Source organism: Schistocerca serialis, chromosome 6 (assembly GCF_023864345.2).
Source record: "Schistocerca serialis cubense isolate TAMUIC-IGC-003099 chromosome 6, iqSchSeri2.2, whole genome shotgun sequence".
Taxonomy (NCBI): domain Eukaryota; kingdom Metazoa; phylum Arthropoda; class Insecta; order Orthoptera; family Acrididae; genus Schistocerca; species Schistocerca serialis.
In genome coordinates, this window is record NC_064643.1 from 546599624 (window position 1) to 546620831 (window position 21208).

Consider the following 21208-nt stretch of genomic DNA (forward strand, 5'->3'; position numbering starts at 1 on the left):
TGGTAGCTCATGAAGTTTTGTGTGATTGTCGTATGCCAAAATCTCTTTTTGATATCTCAAATCGTTTATGAAATATGAGGAATGTTGTGGATATTTCATTCTGGCTATACGGCTGGCGCGCGCAGTCGTAAATAAGTGTGCTACATCAGATCAATTTTCTTGAGACTGGTGACAGATAAGACCTCCACCCAAGTCTAAAGAAAAATTCAGTATTTTAGCTGAGTTTCATATACAGCAACATATTATGTAATATGCACCCAACACAAAGCCATAGCGACCTCTTTTTTTTTCATTTCAAACTTTTTCTAATTTCGCATAGTGTTTTATTGAAGTGTTAATATCGCAATAATTATGACCATTAACAAAATGATGGGCAGGTCATCCTGAAGCTGACGTATAGAGCTGTAAGTAATGCAAAAATGATTGTTTTAGCCAATAATTTGTTTAAATCGTTTGAGAAAAATTACAGGGCGTTTTTCTCGATTCTGGCGTTACCGGCCGGCCAGAAACGGGCGGAAAATGTCGGCTTCCCTTTCCGAACAGCCGAATTAATTCACCCAGAGCACTGGACAGGAAAACTAGTCACTGTGCATCGGCCTCAGTGTGGTGCCCGGATTCTAATAGAAAGCGGAGATCAGATTGACTCAAAGAACGCCTTCGGTAAAGTTCCACACTGTCGCATAGTAAACAAAATACATACCAGTAAAATATAATAATGCGTTTATGATTGAACTGAATATTTTGTAGCAAAAAGCACGTCTTCCTTAATGGAGAAGCAGCGTCAGAAATGGGGGTGTCATCGGGCGTACAACAATAGAGCCAGTAATGTCCACAATATGCATGCGCCTAAATGATGTTCGGTACACCGTCTATGGTTCTATAAGGCTATTTGAAGAATCATAGCTGTGATACCGTCTTAAATTTGTAGTTATATACAGATAGACTTGCACTGTAACAGTGCCTGGTGCAAATCTTGGCAGATAACTCTAGGCAAAAATTAATGTGGTGCAATTTGCATAAAAGAGATAGAATTGTCAGATGTCGTTTGACTACGAAATCAGCGATTCATCACAGCAGTGGCTCACGACTTTCAAGTATTTATGAATATCTCTTGAGACTGATTTAAGTTGGATCTGCCACATAAGTCTAGTTTGGTGGAAGACATGCGCCGGGCTCAGATTTCGGTGGGACACAATCCGAGGAAGTGTGTCGCCTGATTTGACTGTATTAAATCCAACTGCCTATGTTTGTTGTTGATGATGTTTATCTTATAACGCGATGGAAGGTTCGCTGGTTTACAGTCGGGTGACAGAGCTAACATACATGACCTTTCGACGGGTATCATACTTTGCCAGAAGGGGAAAACTATGGCCCTCTCTGAAATGTCATGGTATCCTGGTGGTGCCATCCGGTTGGAAACATAACAGCTTTCCATTATTGGCATACGCCGGAAATGTCTACATTTACACATTGTATAACCTCTTTTCAAAAAACTAACTTATCCGTTCAACTCGTCTTGCAAGTATTTTAACGTCTCTTACAAAATTACAATGCCATTGGCAAAAGTTAGGGTATTTCTTTCTTCTCCCTGAATTTTAATTCCTCTTCTAAATTTTGGCTTAGTTCCTCATACTGCTTTGTCACTGTAAGGATTGAATCCCATCGGAGGTAGGCTACAGTCCTATCTCATTTCCTTCTGAACTACTGTTTCCCTCTCAAGTACTTCAACTGTAAAATCTACAGTCTAGTCTCTTTAAAAGTTGTAGATAGCCTTTCACTCACTGCTCTTTATCACTGCTCCCTGAAGAATCTTAAAGAGTGTATTCCAGCAAATATTCTTCAAAAGGTTTTTCTAAATCTACAAATGCTGTAAACGTAGGTCTGCCTTCTCTGTCAATCTTTTAAGGTAAATCATATGGCCAATATTGCCTCGCGTGTCCCTACATTTATCCGCAACACAAACAGGTCTTCAACTAACCCGCCTTACATAAGCCCTTCCATTGTGCTTTAAATAAACTGTGCCAGAATTTTTCATCCGTGATTTATTAGCCTGATTGTTTCGTAGTATTCACATCTGTCAAAATCTGCCTTCTTTGGAACTGGGAACTGGAATTATTACAGTCTTCTTGAAGGCTGCAGGTGTTTCGTTTGTCTCATACACATTCCACTCTGAAGTACGATTACAGTAGTTTTGTCATTGAATATTATGCCAATGATTTATGACTGAATGTTGTCAACCTTGAGTCCGACCTGTTATTTGAGTGTCAAATTCTTGTCGCAGTGTCATATCTACGTCTTCATCTACTTCCTCTCCCCTTTCCCTAATACTAAGGAGGTTACACATCGAATACTGGCCGATTCGGATATTTCCGTCGGGCAGCTTTGCGTGAAGTGATCGAATAGCATTCTTGCATTTGAGCAGCCTTTTGCAAACAATTCTGTTATAATTCGACAGCGAAGGAATATATCATTACTTTTTTTAAAGGCGCGAATCTCCTGTGGCGTGCTGTATACGAATAAGAGGATGGTCGCTATCAGATAGGACATTACTGTGTTGTTTGCTCTTTGTTGACGGTGGTAAATTATCAAATGCTCCATGTCATCCCAGATATGCATTACAACAACGAAAATAATTCCAGTACCTGGCTGAACAGTGTCGTATTAGCAAGTGAGAATTATCAGTCATCATTTCAAATAGTTCACGACGTACTCTTACCCTAGAATGGGCGAATACCCTCTTGCACTCAACAGCCCCAGTAGATTTTTTAATGCTTCTAACGTCCAATGGCCACAGTAATATATACATTTTGTAACTTCTTGGCAGAATGAAACTGTGTGCCGGATCAGGACTCGAAACTGAGACTTTAACCGAAAAATATCTACGCATTACTCGTGAAACTTCCTCAAATTAATACTTGCGCCAGTAGCTCCTTCTTAGCTTCTAAACTTCATAGAAGTTCCCTTGCATCTCTTTCGGCGTTATCACTCCTGCTAGAAAGTATACAGGGTCGCCAGAAACAGTGTGAAGAACTTTTAAGCGTTTGCAAGGTTGGTGCGGTGAGAAATAGTTGTTAAGAAAAAAATTCGATACGTTGCGTCGTCTCCTAGTTAATTAACATTGAAGTTAGCCAAACAGGCCGTTGCGCTCGGAAAATCAAGCGCCCCTCCAGATACAATTAGTGTCAGTAGTTCTCATAGCGTAGACAAAAGCGCACGAGACTGCTGAGGCTTTGGCCCGGTTTCGATCGTAACTACCGTCCGATGCCCAATTTTTGTATCACCCTCTCGTTCGGTCTTCAGGAAACCAAACGAAGAATTCCGTCTCTAGCAGGCATATTGAAATTGCGCTCGCAACGGCCTGGTTGGATAACTTCAATGTTAACAAATCCGTAAACGGTGCAAAATATGGAATTTTTTCTTAACAATTATTTCTAAGCATAACCTTCCTAGCAAACACCCTTACAAGCTTTTCTGACTGTCTCTGACCATCCTGTATAATGGAGAAATGGCATAGTCACAGTCTAGGATATTGTTTCAGGAATGAAATATCCCTCTGCATCGGAGTGTTCATACATTCCGATTGGACTGATAATACCTGTGTTAGAAAATTTTTGTTTATAATTATCAGAAATTATCTTACTGTTATTAACATTTGAAATTTGTCTCACCTTAACAGCAATGCCCAGAATGAGATTTTCACTCTGCAGTTGAGTGTGCGCTGATATGAAACTTCCTGGCAGAATAATACTGTGTGCCGGATGGAGGCTCGAACTCTGGACCTTTGCCTTTCGCGGGCAAGTGCTCTACCATCTGAGCTACGCCCCGTCGTCACAGCAAAGGTCCTGAGTTCGAGTCTCGGTCTGGCACACAGTTTTAATCTGCCAGGAAGTTTCATAACAGCAATGGTTTGTAGCCTCTGAAAGCCTTCCTCAACCCGAAAGAAAGAAGCAATAATAACGAAAAGAAAAAAGGAAAGGGTATTTTGTGTAATGGAGGAAGGTGCACACCTTCAAAGCTTTCTGTGAACAACATCAGCGAAAATCTTCGAGTAATCTATGTTACTACAAGTAACGTAATATCTTATACAACATGTCATGTACGAGTAATTGTGCCAACGCAATTAAATCTACAATTTAAAAGTTGGTGAACTTAAAGAATCCTGTAGTTACAGAAACACAATGACAGTTGCCCGAAAAAAAAAGAGTTCAAGATTAGGTTTTAATGTCACATGAGGGCGAGGTCACTGGACAGGACCTGAAGCTCTTATAGGGGATGAATGGGAATGAAAATCAGTCGTGTTTTTAGAGAAAAAAGGAAAAAAAACATCCCAGCATTCGTCTCAAGCAATTTAAGGAAATAAAGGAAAATATTAATCTTGATTACCGTCCCCCACAATACGAATTCGGTGTCTTGCCTGTGCCTCGTATTGCTTGGTGTATCCGAGATAACATCAGCTGCATGTGAAGCATGAAAAAGTTGCAGAACGTAATCCAGTCACGTGTATATTACGTCTGTGTTTCACAGAATATTTTCAACCTGGAGACTGGTGAATGGTTCAGAGTGCTATTAACTACAGATATTGTCCTTTTCTCTGATGTTGACATCGCAACACATTCAGCTTACACCTTGAAACTGTAATTCTTGTGAAGGCCTTTGTAAGAATGCGGGATCTGCTTTACTTTACTTAAGCGTCTTCTTCCTGTCGTAGTGTGGTGCGTATTGTTTGTCAGGGAGTTCGTCCTCATGAGCTCCATAGTTTGCAAATCCCACTTGCAGCTCAGGTACTCTCGAGAACGTCCCAGATTTGAGAGGCACGATGTCGTCTCACGTCTTGGATTTTCGGAAAAAGTCGGCTAATAATTTCCTGCTGTTCCAGCTGCACTACTGCTGCTTCAGATCAACAGCGGGCAGAGATATTAGAAACAGCGATACTGGGAGGTTAATGTTAAGGTGTACAAATTTTATTTACATGTGAAGCAGCTAGCGTCAGACCACGTACTAAAATTTTCGCTGTGATCTTTTACGTGTGAGAAAGTAGAACGTTATTTACATTCGAAGGAGGACGCGTCAGGCTACGTACAAAAAGTGCCTATTCAATATGAGAAAGTAAATTCTTTTAGCTATATGAATGGAAGAGCCAACGGCCATGCCACAGTGGTCACACCGGTTCCCATCATATCACCGAAATTAAGCGATGTCGGGCTTGGATGGTTTTACTGAGTGCTGTTGGCTAGCGGGGTTGTGAGGCTAATTGAGGAATTACGTGACTGCGAAGTTGGGGCACCGGTCACGAAAACTGACAAGGGCCGCGAGAGCGGTTTGCTTACCACATGCCCCTCCACATCCGCATCTGGTGACAACTATGGTGAGGACGACACGGCGGTCAGTCGGTACCGTTAGGCCTTCAAGGACTGTTGACACAGTGTTTGTTTGTTTGTTTCTTTGTTTGTACATGGATGAAAGAAGAGCATGAGCGAGAAACACAAGAGTAAGTAAAAAAAGAGAAAAATTTCTCTGCTATAAACTCGCCAGCTTCCCAACACCCTTCCACAAATGTGTAGGCCGTTCAAGGTGCAATTACATGCTACATTATAACCTAAAGAACTCACAGGTTTTCTCCGTATTCTTTCCATTTTCCATCTTGTCTCCTTCGACGAATCCTTTATTTTTCAGTTGCATGAGTAGATCTATAAAATCCTTCTTGGTCACATTGTTCTTCTCCCTATATTCTACATTGTCTGCAATCATTTTCCGAAAGAAGCTGCTGACTTCTGTGAAGCTACCCTTGATCCTGAAAAGTGAAATACTTAATATGAATTGTGTTATTTATCCTCTTACATAGTAATAGTTTGAACACCTGACTCATATAGAGAATGCAATTTACCGTGCTAGTAATGTTCTGTGTGATCACAATACTCAGTTGTAAATTAAATGCTTTTGTTCATTGAACAAAAAATTAAGGACAACAGTAGTATGCTGATTCCGAATGTTTCTCCGATTGCAGAATACATAAAATACTAACTTTACTAAGTCACAAGAGAAATTCTTTAGTAGCAATTGCAGTACGGAAACAGACATACCATTAAACGTTTACATATTTATTACTGGAAATTGGACCACAAAGCTGCTCCGATGTATTAATATTAATTTACATATTTTTTCCTTTATGAATCATATTCCGTTAGTATAAAGATAAAGAAGAACCATAATCAATATGAAACAAATGAAGGCGTACATTAACAGGCATAAGCAAGTACTGCAAGCGTTCTTAGTCAAATGGATCCTTTCAGGACTGAATCTAATGGAAAATTAGAGGATTCGAGTAATGACAGGACAGGAGATGGATGATATACGCTATGTACATAAAGTGAGAACCGACAAAATGCGACGATGGAAAATATCGTAGTAATGTACACTAACTGATCAGAATAAATGATGAAAATGCAGACGGATGAGACATCTGCTATTTCAGAAAGAACTCAACAAGGATATTACAAGAGAAAGAAAATGGCGTGATGTTTCGATGATTCTCTATTTTGAATAAGGGAGCACACATACACTCAAGTATGAGTGTAATACAAACGGAGTGCAACGACGATATAATAAAAATTCCAGCAATAGTTATACCGATAATAATAATAATGGCTTTTTGTTATTTCCGTTATTTATGGATTCAGAACCACTAAAATTCGATCAAAGGATGTCATTTGAATAAGAAGATTTACTCACCACTATCGACGACTTACTGCCCAGCTGTCATTTTCAACTGTACATGTACATACACTGAAGAGCCAAAGAAACTGGTACACCTACCTGATATAGTTCACGCCCCCGCGAGCGCGCAGAAGTGCCGCATCACGACGTGGCACGGACTTGAATAATGTCTGAAGCAGTGCTGAAGGCAACTGACACCATGAATCCTCCAGGGCTGTCCATAAATCCCTAAGAGTACAAGGGAGTGGAGTTCTCCTCTGAACAGCACGTTGCAAGGCAGCCCAGATATGCTCAATAACGTTCACGTCTGGGGAGTTCGGTGGCCAGCGGAAGGGTTTAATCTCAGAAGAGTGTTCCTGGAGTCCCTCTGTAGCAATTCTGGACGTGTGGAGTGTCGCATTGACCTGCAGGAATTGCACGAGTCCCAATGCACAAAGGACCTGAATGAATGCAGGTGATCAGACTGGATGCTTACGTACGCGTGATCTGTCACAGTCGTATCTAGACGTATCGAGGGTCCTATATTACTCCAACTGCACACTCTTCCAGAGAGCCTACACCAACTTCAACAGGGTCCACGGATTCAAGCAGGGTCCATGGATTTAGGAGGTTGTGTCCATACCCGTATACGTCCATATGCTCCATACTTTTTGAAACGAGACCATCCAACATGTTTGCAGTCATCAGCAGACCAATGTCAGTGTTGACGAGCCCAGGCTAAGCGTAAAGCTTTGTGTCGTGCAGTCATCAAGGGTACTCGAGCGGGCCTTCGGTTCCGAAAGCTCATATCGATGATGATTCGTTGAATGGTTCGCATGCTGACACTTGCTGATGGCCCAGCATTAAAACTGCAGAAATTTGCGGAAGGATTGCACTTCTGTCACGTTGAACGATTCTCTTCAGTCGTCGTTGATACCGTTCTTACCGGGTCTTTTTCCGGCCGTAGCGATGTCGGAGATTTGATATTTTAGTGATTTCCTGATATTCACGGTACACTCGTGAAATGATCGTACGGCAAAATCCCCGCTTCATCGCTATCTCGGATATGCTGTGTCCCATAGCTCGTGCGCCGGCTATAGCACCACATTCAGTTTCACGTACATCTTGGTAACCTACCATTGTAACAGCAGTAACCGATCTAACAAATGCGCCAGACACTTGTCTTACACAGGCGTTGCCGACGGCCGCGCCATATTCTGCCGTTTACGTATCTCTGTATCTGAATACGCACGCCTATACCTGTTTCTTTGGCGCTTCTGTGTATGATGATGTATATGTTCACAACTTTCAATCTAGATTCACACATGTATGGGATAACTTCCTGATGTTCACCCTGTATAATTCGTTCAGAAAAGGATATAAACAAATTTACTAAACAGATTTACTTTGTGTCAAGTTTAACAAGTTGATTTGCATTCAGCTGTATCGACGACGTATTTGAAAAATGCAAGACACTTTGTCTCTGTTTTTTGAGTTCATGTAAGACCTGGTAATAACATGTGTACAATCTGACGTAACCTGGCCATGGGCCGCAAATTCGGGATCGTTCACTGAAGACGCCAATAAAACTCGCCGCTTTTCGGAATCCTAAGGCTAACCATCGGCTTCAATTGAGAACACTGTAGGATGCGAAAGTTTATACAGAAAGTGTTCTCATCCGTTCAAGCTGACCTGGTGGTGTACCTGGTAGTGCTCTGGTAGTAAACGTCGCAGTTCGTAAAGTCGGGTGTTCGAGCCCACTCAATAATTTACTTTCTAAATCTCATTTCGTCTGTCTGCTCTATGCGTCATTCTGATGAAAGCTCAAAAATAATTTACTTGACTTCCTGACAAGCCGGTAAGAGCAAAATTTCCACAAACATTTCGCACGTGGCTATCTGTCAAAATCATTTCATTTCTGCACGAGAGTTTCCTCTGGACGCAACAGACGCTGGCCAACGGTCAACTGGTGCTAGCTGGCGTCCTCCCAGGTGATTGCGATGCTTTGTTCCTTGTGGCTATTATCTACATTCCACGTTTCTGCATTTGTGATGGCAAGCACACAATTATTTATTATTCTAGTTTGATTTTCACTTGGAAATATCTTCAATAAATGCTTCGAGTACAGTGTAGTGACGACAGCGTTGCTCAAACACCATACGTGGTGAGGCATATTGAAGTATGTAATCTACCACTGTGGGCAAGATTTACCTCTAAAATAGATCCGTGGCCTTTTAAATGTAACTATTTAAGGTTCCAGTAGGCGGTGACGTAGTGAATGATGGTTATTTTAAGGTTATGAGGACTAGTGCTTAAGAATTAGAAAATGAAGCCTAAAAATGTCTCACATTTACGACATTTGATTTGCTTTGGATTAACAGAGTGATAAAGGCAGCACAGGCAGCGGGGACTGGTCAAGACATTTTTTACAATTATGGGAGGAGTGATACCGAAAAAATAACATCAAAGCTCGATTTTCTCGTTTTAAGTAATAACGTTTCGGCTAAAATTAGCCGCTGCATCAGGGCAGACAATGGGCTTTGATCAGTGCGCGCAGTAACTGACTAATGTGAGACTGTGACCTTTTACCCTTCATGTAGAATTTGCATTCAGTGGGTATGGTTTGAAAGTCGGATGCATGGGTACCACTTGCAATAATACAAAGGATAAAAGATAAAAAGGTTGAGCATACAGCTGAGCATTCCTACCCCGCATCGTTATTGCTTGCGTGATATTATTCCTTTACATTAACTACATAAAATGATATTAATATAAAACCTTTCCTCAAGCAAAGAGCAGTTCTGAAGTTCTATAGCTAATAATTTTCATATAGTGTTAGAAAAAATTTTTTTGGAAACTGGGTCAAATATTTAGTGAAATGTTTTGTCAAAAAGTAAGACATAAAATGAATTAGAGAAACATTTGAAATAAGTTTGAATGACGCTCTAAATCATGCAGGGGTGAGAAAATGAGATTCTTATTGAAAATGTGCCTCCCTTTCCTGATATTTGAACGATTCTCTATTGAAAAATTTTTTAGACTTACAAAATATAGTTTTGCAAAACTAGGCCTCACTCTGGTCAGTTTGATATCCTGTTTGTCCATATCTCGTCTTAGCTTGGCTATGAAAATTCTGACAAAACTCCATTGTGTAATTATCCGTCAAATCACTAATTAACATTTGTAATAAGCCTTATAACTTCCAAAAAACTAAATATTTTTAGCTAATCTAGACATCACACTGGTCAATATGAGACCTTATTTGTACATATCCCACTTTTCGTTTGTCTATGACAATTTGGACAAAATTTTTCCCTTAAATCACTAATTAAGTCTGTGTTAATTAGCCTGATACCTTTCAAGCAAATAAGCCATAATTTCCACAACTTGGCCTTACGTTTGTCAATTTGATATCGCATTTGCCTCTCTCCCACTCACTGTTTGGTTATGAAAATTCGGACAGGAACCAAGTGTGTGATTTATTAGGAAGTTTTGTTTTCGCTTTACTCAAATATATTAATAGGCAGGCTGTTGAGTACCATGAACAGCTTGCAAAAAGTATGTCCATCGTCACTGGCATCTGTTTTCAGAATCTGAGACACCTTTCGGAATGAAAAAAGGCGAACAAAAATCAACAAGTGCTGCACTCTGACGATTTCACAAAAGTACGTATCCAGTACCTTTTTCAGGAGGTCACCCCTCACTGCAATTGTACTCCTGATCTAGCGCTCTTCTTAAATGATTGTCGAGACAATACATTTCTGGAGAAAGATGCAATTCTACTTGGATAGGCGGTATAGTTACGGCTAAACCAGTAAATTCCCACAGGCAAGAAATCGAAAATCGATCCAAGCGTTATCACATAACTGCACAAAGTGTGAGAATCTATACTGTTAATAATCAATGTTATCTCTTATGTTTAATAAGCCACCGAAAAACGCTCAAAAAGATGCACTGTTTTAATGCAAGTGAATTACAGCTTACCATGATGGAGAAAGTCTAATAAAACAAAAAAATATCAATAATACGAGCCAGCCAAACATCTCTTGCGTCATTAAGTTAGTACACACTTTTGACCTCAACGTGGTCTGTGTTTACATGCATTATGGGGCTGTCACAAATGTATGTATACCTGGGAGTGAGAATAGGAGCACAAAGAAACCCTTGGTAACAAATTATTCAGTGTAACACGTAAATTTATCAATATGTTTAAAAAACTAAAAATTATGTTGCTATAAGCAGAAAAATGCAAGTTTCATCAAGAATGTTAAAGTATCTTAATTTGATACAGGAGTTATTAAAACAAGGCTGTGATACGAATTAAAATGGCGATGTGAAGATTTCCTGTTGCTAATATGGTAACTTGCAGCTCGGTAGGACAAGGGATAAAAAGCAAACAAAGTAGCTGTGTCTGCAGCGGAGAGAGCACAGGCTGTTTTGCTGTACAGTGAAAAAACGTTAGCACATAGCTAGTGAGCCAGTGCTGCCTGCACTCAACTCTTAATGATGTAGTAACTGATAATACAAACAATTCATAAACTAAAATTAGTTGTAGATTTTTTGTGAGTTGACCTTATTGAAATGAAAATCATAAACTTGATAACCCAATGGTACATCGTCAGTGAGAATCATTCAGATGGTTTAACATAAACGACAAGAATATGCCAAGTGAATTTAGTAGACTAATCCTGTGGCACATCACATCAGGAAGCACGAGATGGTCACATATTTGCCAAACGTATTCTACAACGTTACCCAATCTCAGTTACACCAGTGGCAGGAATAAATATGCTTCCACAACCGACACAGAGGTCGAGCTAGCTCCCCTCAGGAAGTCCACGCTTCGAAGGAAGGATAACGCTAGCTGCTGCAATGTGGACTGCAAGCTGAAACACCGAAACTATACGGGTGCCGCCCTCTTTCTCAGTGGCCGTTGTAACTATTTATGTTTTCCTGTCTTAAGCAGAATGTACTCTAAAAGGCTCATTTACTAAAACGAGCTCACTTTATTAGGTTCAACAGGTGCTATAGGGTAAACGTTATGACTCAGTGACATATTTTGTTCTTTTGAATATTACAAAAAAATGGTTCAAATGGCTCTGAGCACTATGCGACTTAACTGCTGAGGTCACCAGTCCCCTAGAACTTAGAACTACTTAAACCTAACTAACCTAAGGACATCACACACATCCATGCCCGACGCCGGATTTGAACCTGCGACTGTAGCGGTCGCGCAGGTCCAGACTGTAGCGCCTAGAACCGCTCGGCCACCCTGGCTGGCTGAATATTACAGACTTGAACATATAGACTTACTGATACTACTGTAGAGTATAGTCTTGTATGGAAGTGAAATGTGGGTGATAAGCAGTTCAGTCAATAAAGAATAGAAAGTTTTGAAATATGACGCTATTTGAAGAATGCTGAAGATTAGATGGTTGAACTGAATAACAAATGAGGAGGTACTGGATCAAATAGGGGAAAAGAGAAATTCATGGCACATCTTGACTAAAGGAATTTATCGGTTGAGAGTACACTTCTTGAGGTATCAAAGAACTGTCAATTTGGAAATGGAGGTAAATGTAGCAGGTAAAAACTGTAAAGGGAGACCAAGTCCTGAATACATTAAGCAGCTTCAAATGGATGTAATACATGCATTCAGTGCAGAACTCATCTGCTGCAGGTTTCACGCATGTTATAAGATTGATTCACTTCTGTTGTATGACTATCTATTGTATGAATGTAATCCAAGTACGTTAGTGGACTTTAGCTTTGATAAGCACTTTTAGTGCAGGTCTGATTTGATAATGAACGGCTACGTTCCAGACTAGTCACCAGTACAACTTATATTCGACTCTGACAGAAATTTAATAAGGAACTTAAGATTAGCATCTAACTATACAGAAACACTGTCAGTTGGAGTAGCCGAGAATGAGTTTTGACTACCTATTTTGTGAAATACTGCCATTGACTGTACTATGAAAAAAATTTAAACAACAGGTCCCACAGGTTGTTCGCATAGTACAAGTCATTTGAAGAATAGCAACAGAGTCTTACCAATGTACATCTTTAATTGACCTATTAATTATCTGACCTGTGTCAGGTTTTATCAGCCGCTATCTTTCGGGCTTAGTTAACTGACCTGGCTCGGGTTTATTTCGGCGGTGTGACGTTAGTGGCAGTTGTTATGGTCTCCTGCCATTTCATACCGTGTATATATTTATTCGTTCGACATGGGGAAGACAATAATGTACCAGAAAGTAAAAATACATCACAATATTGCATCATGTAGTAAAAAACACGAATTATTATAAACCAGATAACATATGAAAGTATTTTAATGAGGCAAGATATACAATGAGGTAGTGCAGCAAATTGACGTGGCGTGGAACGAACAAGTTGTTGGAAGTCCCCTGCAGAAATATTGAGCCATGCTGCCTTTACAATCGTCCGTAATTGTGGAAGTGTTGCCGTTGCAGGATTTTGTGCACGAACTGAACTCTCGCTTGTGTCCCGTAACTGTTCGATTGGATTCATGTCAGGTGATACGGGTGACCAAATCATTCGCTCGAACTGCCCAGAGTGTTCTTCAAACCAGTCGTGAACAATTGTGGCCCAATGACATCGTGAACCGTCATCCATAAAAATTCTGTCGTTTTTTGGGAACATGGAGTCCGGGAATGTTTGCAAATGGTCTCTAAGTAGCCGAACATAGCCATTTCCCGTCAATGATCGGTTTAGTTGGACCAGAGAGCTCACTCCATTCCACGTAAACACAGTCCATACCATTACGGAGCCACCACCAGCTTGCATAATGCCTTGTTGACAACTTCGATCCATCACTTCCAGGGGACTACGCCACACTCGAACCCTATCATCAGCTCTTACCAACTGAAATCGGGGCTCATCTGACAAGGCCATGGTATTCCAGCCGTCTAGGGTGCAGTATGGTTGCGAGCCCAGGAGAGGCTCTGCAGGTGACATCGTGCCGTTAGCAAAGACACTCGCGTAGGTCGTCTGCTGCCATAGACTATTAACGCTAAATTTCGCCACACTGTCCTAACGGCTACGTTGGTCGTAGATCCCGCATTGATTCCTTCAGTTATTTCACAGTAAGTTGTTTGTCTGTTATCACTGACAACTTTACGCAAACAGCGCTGCTCTTGGTCATTAAGCGAAGGCCGTCGGCCACTGAATTGTTAGTGGTGACAGGTAATGGCGGAATTTTGTATTCTTGGCACACTCTTGACACTACAGATCTGGGAATACTGAACTGCGTGACGATTTCCGAAATACAACTCTTCATTCAAAGTCTGTTACTTCCCACTGTGCGGCCATAATCGCTTCGGAAACCTTTTTACATGTATCACTTGAGTACAAATGACAGGTATGCCAATACGCTGCCCTTTTATACCTTGCGTACGCGATGCTACAGCCATCTGTTTACGTGCACATCACTATCACATGAACTTTGTCACCTCAGTGTACACTATACACACTACGGTCGAATAGCATTTTGAAGATTACTGAGGAACTGGAGGACTCTCCAGTGACATCGTCGGTGGTTACAATTCCTCCTTCTCTAAAATACACTCCTGGAAATTGAAATAAGAACACCGTGAATTCATTGTCCCAGGAAGGGGAAACTTTATTGACACATTCCTGGGGTCAGATACATCACATGATCACACTGACAGAACCACAGGCAAATAGACACAGGCAACAGAGCATGCACAATGTCGGCACTAGTACAGTGTATATCCACCTTTCGCAGCAATGCAGGCTGCTATTCTCCCATGGAGACGATCGTAGAGATGCTGGATGTAGTCCTGTGGAACGGCTTGCCATGCCATTTCCACCTAGCGCCTCAGTTGGACCAGCGTTCATGCTGGACGTGCAGACCGCGTGAGACGACGCTTCATCCAGTCCCAAACATGCTCAATGGGGGACAGATCCGGAGATCTTGCTGGCCAGGGTAGTTGACTTACACCTTCTAGAGCACGTTGGGTGGCACGGGATACATGCGGACGTGCATTGTCCTGTTGGAACAGCAAGTTCCCTTGCCGGTCTAGAAATGGTAGAACGATGGGTTCGATGACGGTTTGGATGTACCGTGCACTATTCAGTGTCCCCTCGACGATCACCAGTGGTGTACGGCTAGTGTAGGAGATCGCTCCCCACACCATGATGCCGGGTGTTGGCCCTGTGTGCCTCGGTTGTATGCCGTCCTGATTGTGGCGCTCACCTGCACGGCGCCAAACACGCATACGACCATCATTGGCACCAAGGCAGAAGCGACTCTCATCGCTGAAGACGACACGTCTCCATTCGTCCCTCCATTCACGCCTGTCGCGACACCACTGGAGGCGGGCTGCACGATGTTGGGGCGTGAGCGGAAGACGGCCTAACGGTGTGCGGGACCGTAGCCCAGCTTCATGGAGACGGTTGCGAATGGTCCTCGCCGATACCCCAGGAGCAACAGTGTCCCTAATTTGCTGGGAAGTGGCGGTGCGGTCCCCTACGGCACTGCGTAGGATCCTACGGTCTTGGCGTGCATCCGTGCGTCGCTGCGGTCCGGTCCCTGGTCGACGGGCACGTGCACCTTCCGCCGACCACTGGCGACAACATCGATGTACTGTGGAGACTTCACGCCCCACGTGTTGAGCAGTTCGGCGGTACGTCCACCCGGCCTCCCGCATGCCCACTATACGCCCTCGCTCAAAGTCCGTCAACTGAACATACGGTTCACGTCCACGCTGTCGCGGCATGCTACCAGTGTTAAAGACTGCGATGGAGCTCCGTATGCCACGGCAAACTGGCTGACACTGAAGGCGGCGGTGCAGAAATGCTGCGCAGCTAGCACCATTCGACGGCCAACACCGCGGTTCCTGGTGTGTCCGCTGTGCCGTGCGTGTGATCATTGCTTGTACAGCCCTCTCGCAGTGTCCGGAGCAAGTATGGTGGGTCCGACACACCGGTGTCAATGTGTTCTTTTTCCCATTTCCAGGAGTGTAGTAACTTGCACAATTCATGGTACATTGAAGTTCACCGCACTGAGCAGAAAGGATCATTTTCAAGAACCCACTTTGTCATTAAGCTTTTACAGCAGCCCATTCAAGTCATTATTCTGTCTAATTTTGTCTGAGTCTTCCGGGAACTTGTTTGATCACATCCGTAGTAAGGTATCGATTTTGTGGGGTATTTCTTTGCCAGTGATCCTTTCTACATAAAACCTTCTAATCTTTGGATGGTTTCCCAGAGTGGCGTTCTCGACTTAAGTCGATCCTTTGCGTAAAAATGATAATGAATTGAGAGACCGCATTGGTTTGATATCTTGTCCCACAACTTCTTCATTGCAGCTTTGCGTCTGATGTTTGGTAGTTGCATGTTGCCAACACTGGTAGCTAGTTGGTTGGGGCCAGTTTCAGAGAACGTGTTACGACCCTCACTGACTCACTGAGCTGCACATCAACTTTTCTATGAGGGCACTCATTGCCCGTACTGGCGCACAACATTCTGCAGTACTATATACCAGTGCTAATGCTGACGTGCGCTGTATGTTTGCGTTGCTTCCCCATGAGGTGCTCGCTAGTTTGGCTGGTACAGAATTTCTTGGTTTCTATTTTTGCTTCACTTCTTCTAATTGTCGCCTGTAGGAAAGTGCACAGTCAAAGTTAGTGATACGTATTTCGGTGTGTTTTCATATTTAATTGGTTCTCCGTTGAGTTTAAGGCTCAACTTCCTGTCAGCTCCTTTATTGTTGAGATGCATAGCGGTACTTGCAGATTCGAAAGGATTTGGTTTCAAGTGCATTTTGTTACAATACTCATCAAGAGTATGTAGTTCACTATTAAGGTTAGCTTTTAGTTGTTCGAATGACTTTGACTGAGTGACAATCGAAAGGAGCAAATTTGTGTAACGGTGTGTTGTGCAAACCCGATATAAATAAGTTGAAAAGCAAGAGGACGAGCACTGAAACATTGAGGTAGGCCTTTTAATGTAATCCAACAGTTTCTCTCATTCCTCTGACCAGCATGTGATGTACTCTTTCCTTCCCCCACGCGCAATGGATTTTGTTGCTGCGGTCATTAGTAGCCCGTTAGATCTGTTGTAGTTTTCCAGATAATCGTTGATGCTATTGAAATTTTCCTCTGTGTCCTACATATCTTCCCCAGCCTATTCACCGTTAGGTTCCAGCAAGAGAACGGTCGATTGTCTATAATAGGGGAAGCTAACCCACCTTTGATTACCATTGGCAAGTGTTGACTGTTTGGGAAAACCTCTGTTGCCCACCTTGATGCTTGAAGGGCAGTACCATTTATTTCATGAGTAGTTGATCATAAATCAGAAATCACCTTAGTATTCCATACTTTGGAATGGAAAATTGTCTTCTCTTTTGGATCATAAAGATGATGTAGATCATAACAATCCACCCAAGTGGCCCGTCTTTCAATATCCTGAGTACGTTTTGTGTAGCCCCATCGTGTGTGGTGTGAGATGAAATACCCAACATCGTACACTTCTAAATGTTCGGCTTCTGGAAAGCTTCATGTGGTCCAGTCATCATTTGGTTATTTATATGCATTCCAAATTCTCAATTTACCTAGTGTTATAACACAAGTACACTCAGTACTTGCGGTTCATTCTGAACTTCTGAACTGCAACACGATACTGGACTGCAGCAACCTTCTTTGCTGTCATGAGTGGCGGCGTATCTGCAGTGAAGGAAGGAAGGGAGAATACAGTCTAACGTCACGTCAACGAAGATATCATTAGAGACGAAGTTCAAGCTCGAAACTTGGAAGAATATGGAATGAAGTCGGCTACGCTCTTTTGGAAGAACCATCCCGAAATTCGCCATAAACGTATAGGGAAATAACAAATAAACTAATTCAGGATGGATGGACTGGGATTTGATCTGTACTCCTCCCGAGTATGAGCCAAGTGCCTTACATCTACGTTGCCTCGCTGAGACCCGGTTACGGGGATCATCATCTCAGAAATTTTGGTTGCTGACCTTGTTGTCTAGCGGTGCTGTGAAGTCTAGTGACCAACAAAATGGACAGTGGACTGCAGTCCCGCAATGTTGATATCCGATAAGGATGAGTCCGAGGCTGGCCACAGAACAGCAACCAGAGATTAGTCAGTCTAGTTTGGTAATTCACCACTATCCATCAATGGGGTCCACCACTGTAGGCGAGTAGTCAACAGACTCTCACACAGGGGATCTGGATTCAATTCCTGCTACTGCCAGAGATTTTTCCTTGGTGGAAGGAGTGGACTGTGATGCATTCAGCCTCGTGATGCCAGCTGGGGATCTAACTGATTGAGAGTAGCGGCTTCAAGATTGAAACGTCTACGATAGCCATGAGTGCAATATGCTGACTCCATGCCCCGCGATATGGCATTCGATGGTGGATGGCTAAGGATGACTTCGCGGCCTGATCGCAGGTTTCATTCCTTCCATTGATGGAATTCTATTGTGGATTGGAGGTGTTCTTGGCTGATTGTGGTGACAGTTTCACATGTAAAAATTAAAGTGCACTGCCAGATAGAAACTGTGTTCTGGATTGAGATCAGAACCAAGAGACTTCTCTTGCACTCCGCTTGAACTAACCAGGCATGTCTCACTTCCTTCCCACACAACATCATTTCTACCTGTACCATTGTCTTACTTTCACTACTGGGAACAGTCAAACTGGAGTGACAGATTGTCTCTATATCTACACACGAGTCCCATCTGAATGAGGCTCACAACGCTAAGAATACTGTGACCTATCCCTCCAGTTATAGGCACACACACTTAACCTTAAGCAGCCTCTAACGACCTTGTCGTGGATGGGATGTCAAGCCCTGACATTCCTTCGATCTTCACCACCAGATACACTCTGCTCCTTTGCTGAGAAACAGAGTCACCATTTCTTTGACACTTGTTGGAAGTAACAATTCTCTGCACCAACCATGAGTTTTGTTCCAAAATTTTTCTCATGTTTTCCACAGTATTTCGCTCTCTTCTTACATGTTACCAATAACCACAGGTGCATCTACATGAACCCTCTGTCTGACTTAGCAGAGCGTATAGCGGCGGACACACGACCATCAGCTCCGTCAGTTGGATAAATCAGGCATTCGCTCATAGGACTCTTTGAACTTTTAGTGATCATCTTATTATAGTACCTCTGGGCTGTCGGTGGTAACATCCATTGGAGGTGAGAGAGCTGATTTTCTCGGGGGAAATAATGCACTTATTGGCAAATAAATGACGACTGATGTAGCTCATATTCCATTTACTTGTACCTCTCTTCCAGGGTCACGTGTAACAACTAAATATACTTCCATCCTATAGGCAGAGTCGAGGTCACAAACGCACGCTTGTGCAGTGGTTCGCAAGTCTGAGGCTGATTCGAAACCTGATGGGGATGTACCTTTCACCACCATTATTTTAGCCAGAAAGAGCAGAGGTGGTAGCGTCAAATTCTTTATAACCAAACTTTGGACCAATATTCTGGATCAAAATTCATTGCTTTTTGCAGTGTCTCTTAGTGTGAAGGAATGTGACACTTTTGATGATAATCTGCAAATCGAATACCTTTCGAAGGACCCAATAGTGTTCGTCGAGAAAACTAGGCTGTACCTACAAGTTTTCACTGTTTCCTTTCAGTTCATGCACAGCAATACAGTTCTACACTCAATATGTCACTCACCACAATGTACATAGTAATTACATACACTTGATAACAAGACAGAGCAAAGTAATGAAAACCGCTTTCCATTAGCAACTTGCCAGGAGAGAAATGTGGGATCTTATCTATTCCTAACGCACATTTCCTAATCATGGGAAACTGTACTAATTATCTCAACATGTGTATACAGAGTAATCCAGGAATCCAACGACAAACTTTCAGTGGTTGTTCAGGGATATCTTCAGAGTATTTCGGTATAAGTGACTCACGGTCACTGGCGGTTCGTTACGGAGTAATAATGTAATTGTGATTTATTCCGATTGTTACCATAATCGATCTTGTTTCTTTGCAACAATGAAGAAGCCCGTAATATGCAATAGCCAAAACGTTCAACACACAACACAGTAACGCAAGAAACCTAAGATACAAAAGTACTGAAACGTTCCCAAAACTAAGGGAACAGCTCAGTGTAGTGTCGTTGTGCCGCTCTTTCACTGTATTCAGTGAATTCAACACATGAGGTGCATATCGACGAATTCTTCATGAGTAAACCTAACCACCTACCACATTGCTGTGTGTCACTGTTAACGTCCAACTAACGCTGCCGGAAAACGAGTCGTAGTCACAACCGTGGAGCACTGAATACAATCTTTAGAGTGAAGTGGGGATAACTGCTCTCAAGAGCAAGTACCCCGGGTGAGTGGAACACGTATACAATTATCGGACATTTCCGACAGGATAGATACCACACATGTGTATGTTTCTGTAAGAGCGTGACGACTCCTTCACGTTTATTTCTACATCTACATCTACATCCATACTCCACAAGCCACCTGACGGTGTATGGCGAAGGGTACCTTGAGTACCTCTATCGGTTCTCCCTTCTATTCCAGTCTCGTATTGTTCGTGGAAAGAAAGATTGTCGGTATGCCTCTGTGTGGGCTCTAATCTCTCTGATTTTATCCTCATCGTCTCTTCGCGAGATGTACGTAGGAGGGAGCAATATACTGTTTGACTCCTCGGTGAAGGTATGTTCTCGAAACTTCAACAAAAGCCCGTACCGAACTACTGAGCGTCTCTCCTACAGAGTCTTCCACTGGAGTTTATCTATCATCTCCGTAACTCTATCGCAATTAGTAAATGATCTTGTAACGAAGCGCGCTGCTCTCCGTTGGATCTTCTCTATCTCTTCTATCAACCCTATCTTGTACGGATCCCACAATGGTGAGCAGTATTCCAGCAATGGGCGAACAAGTGTACTGTAACCTACTTCCTTTGTTTTCGGATTGCATTTCCTTAGGATTATTCCAATGAATCTCAGTCTGGCATCTGCTTTACAGACGATCAACTTTATACGTGGATGCAACAATATCGGCCAAACTCTTACTTGAATCAATAATTTGCGAGTATGGGTTCAACTAACGAGGGACATTACACTGCAGCGTGGGATAAGTTAGAAATATGAGTCGGTCGGGCACTGTGTCCGGATGGCTGAAGCTGGCTCGTGGGAACCAGTAAATCCGGTTTCGAATCCCAGTCCGATAAAATTTTCAACTCTCGCCATTGCATTGGCAGAAAGCCCTGTATGGCTGGAACTCATGAGTTTAGCACCTGTAATTTCCCTTTCTTTCCTCATTCTCTACTTCATATAAATAAATGGAACAGGTTCTAACCAAACACGGCGTACAGCACAATCTGTCAGCAACTGTACTGATGTGCGGTATTACCGGCGCACAATGTTATTGTTATCGGAAACTCACGGTGACGTCACAGTAAACAAGGACAGTGGTGACTAAGGAAAACGCATCACACTGTCAATGCCTTCAGGTCAGTAT

At 42.5% G+C, this 21208-nt stretch overlaps 1 protein-coding gene across 1 annotated transcript in view; it reads right to left on the reverse strand.

Annotated features, from left to right (window-relative positions):
* Window positions 1-21208, reverse strand: part of LOC126484431 (cytochrome P450 6k1-like) — a 132182-nt gene that overhangs the window by 20064 nt on the left and 90910 nt on the right. The window contains exon 5 of the mRNA XM_050107946.1: window positions 5610-5791. Within this exon, the coding sequence (XP_049963903.1) occupies window positions 5610-5791 (182 nt within the window). The remainder of the gene's footprint in view (window positions 1-5609; window positions 5792-21208) is intronic.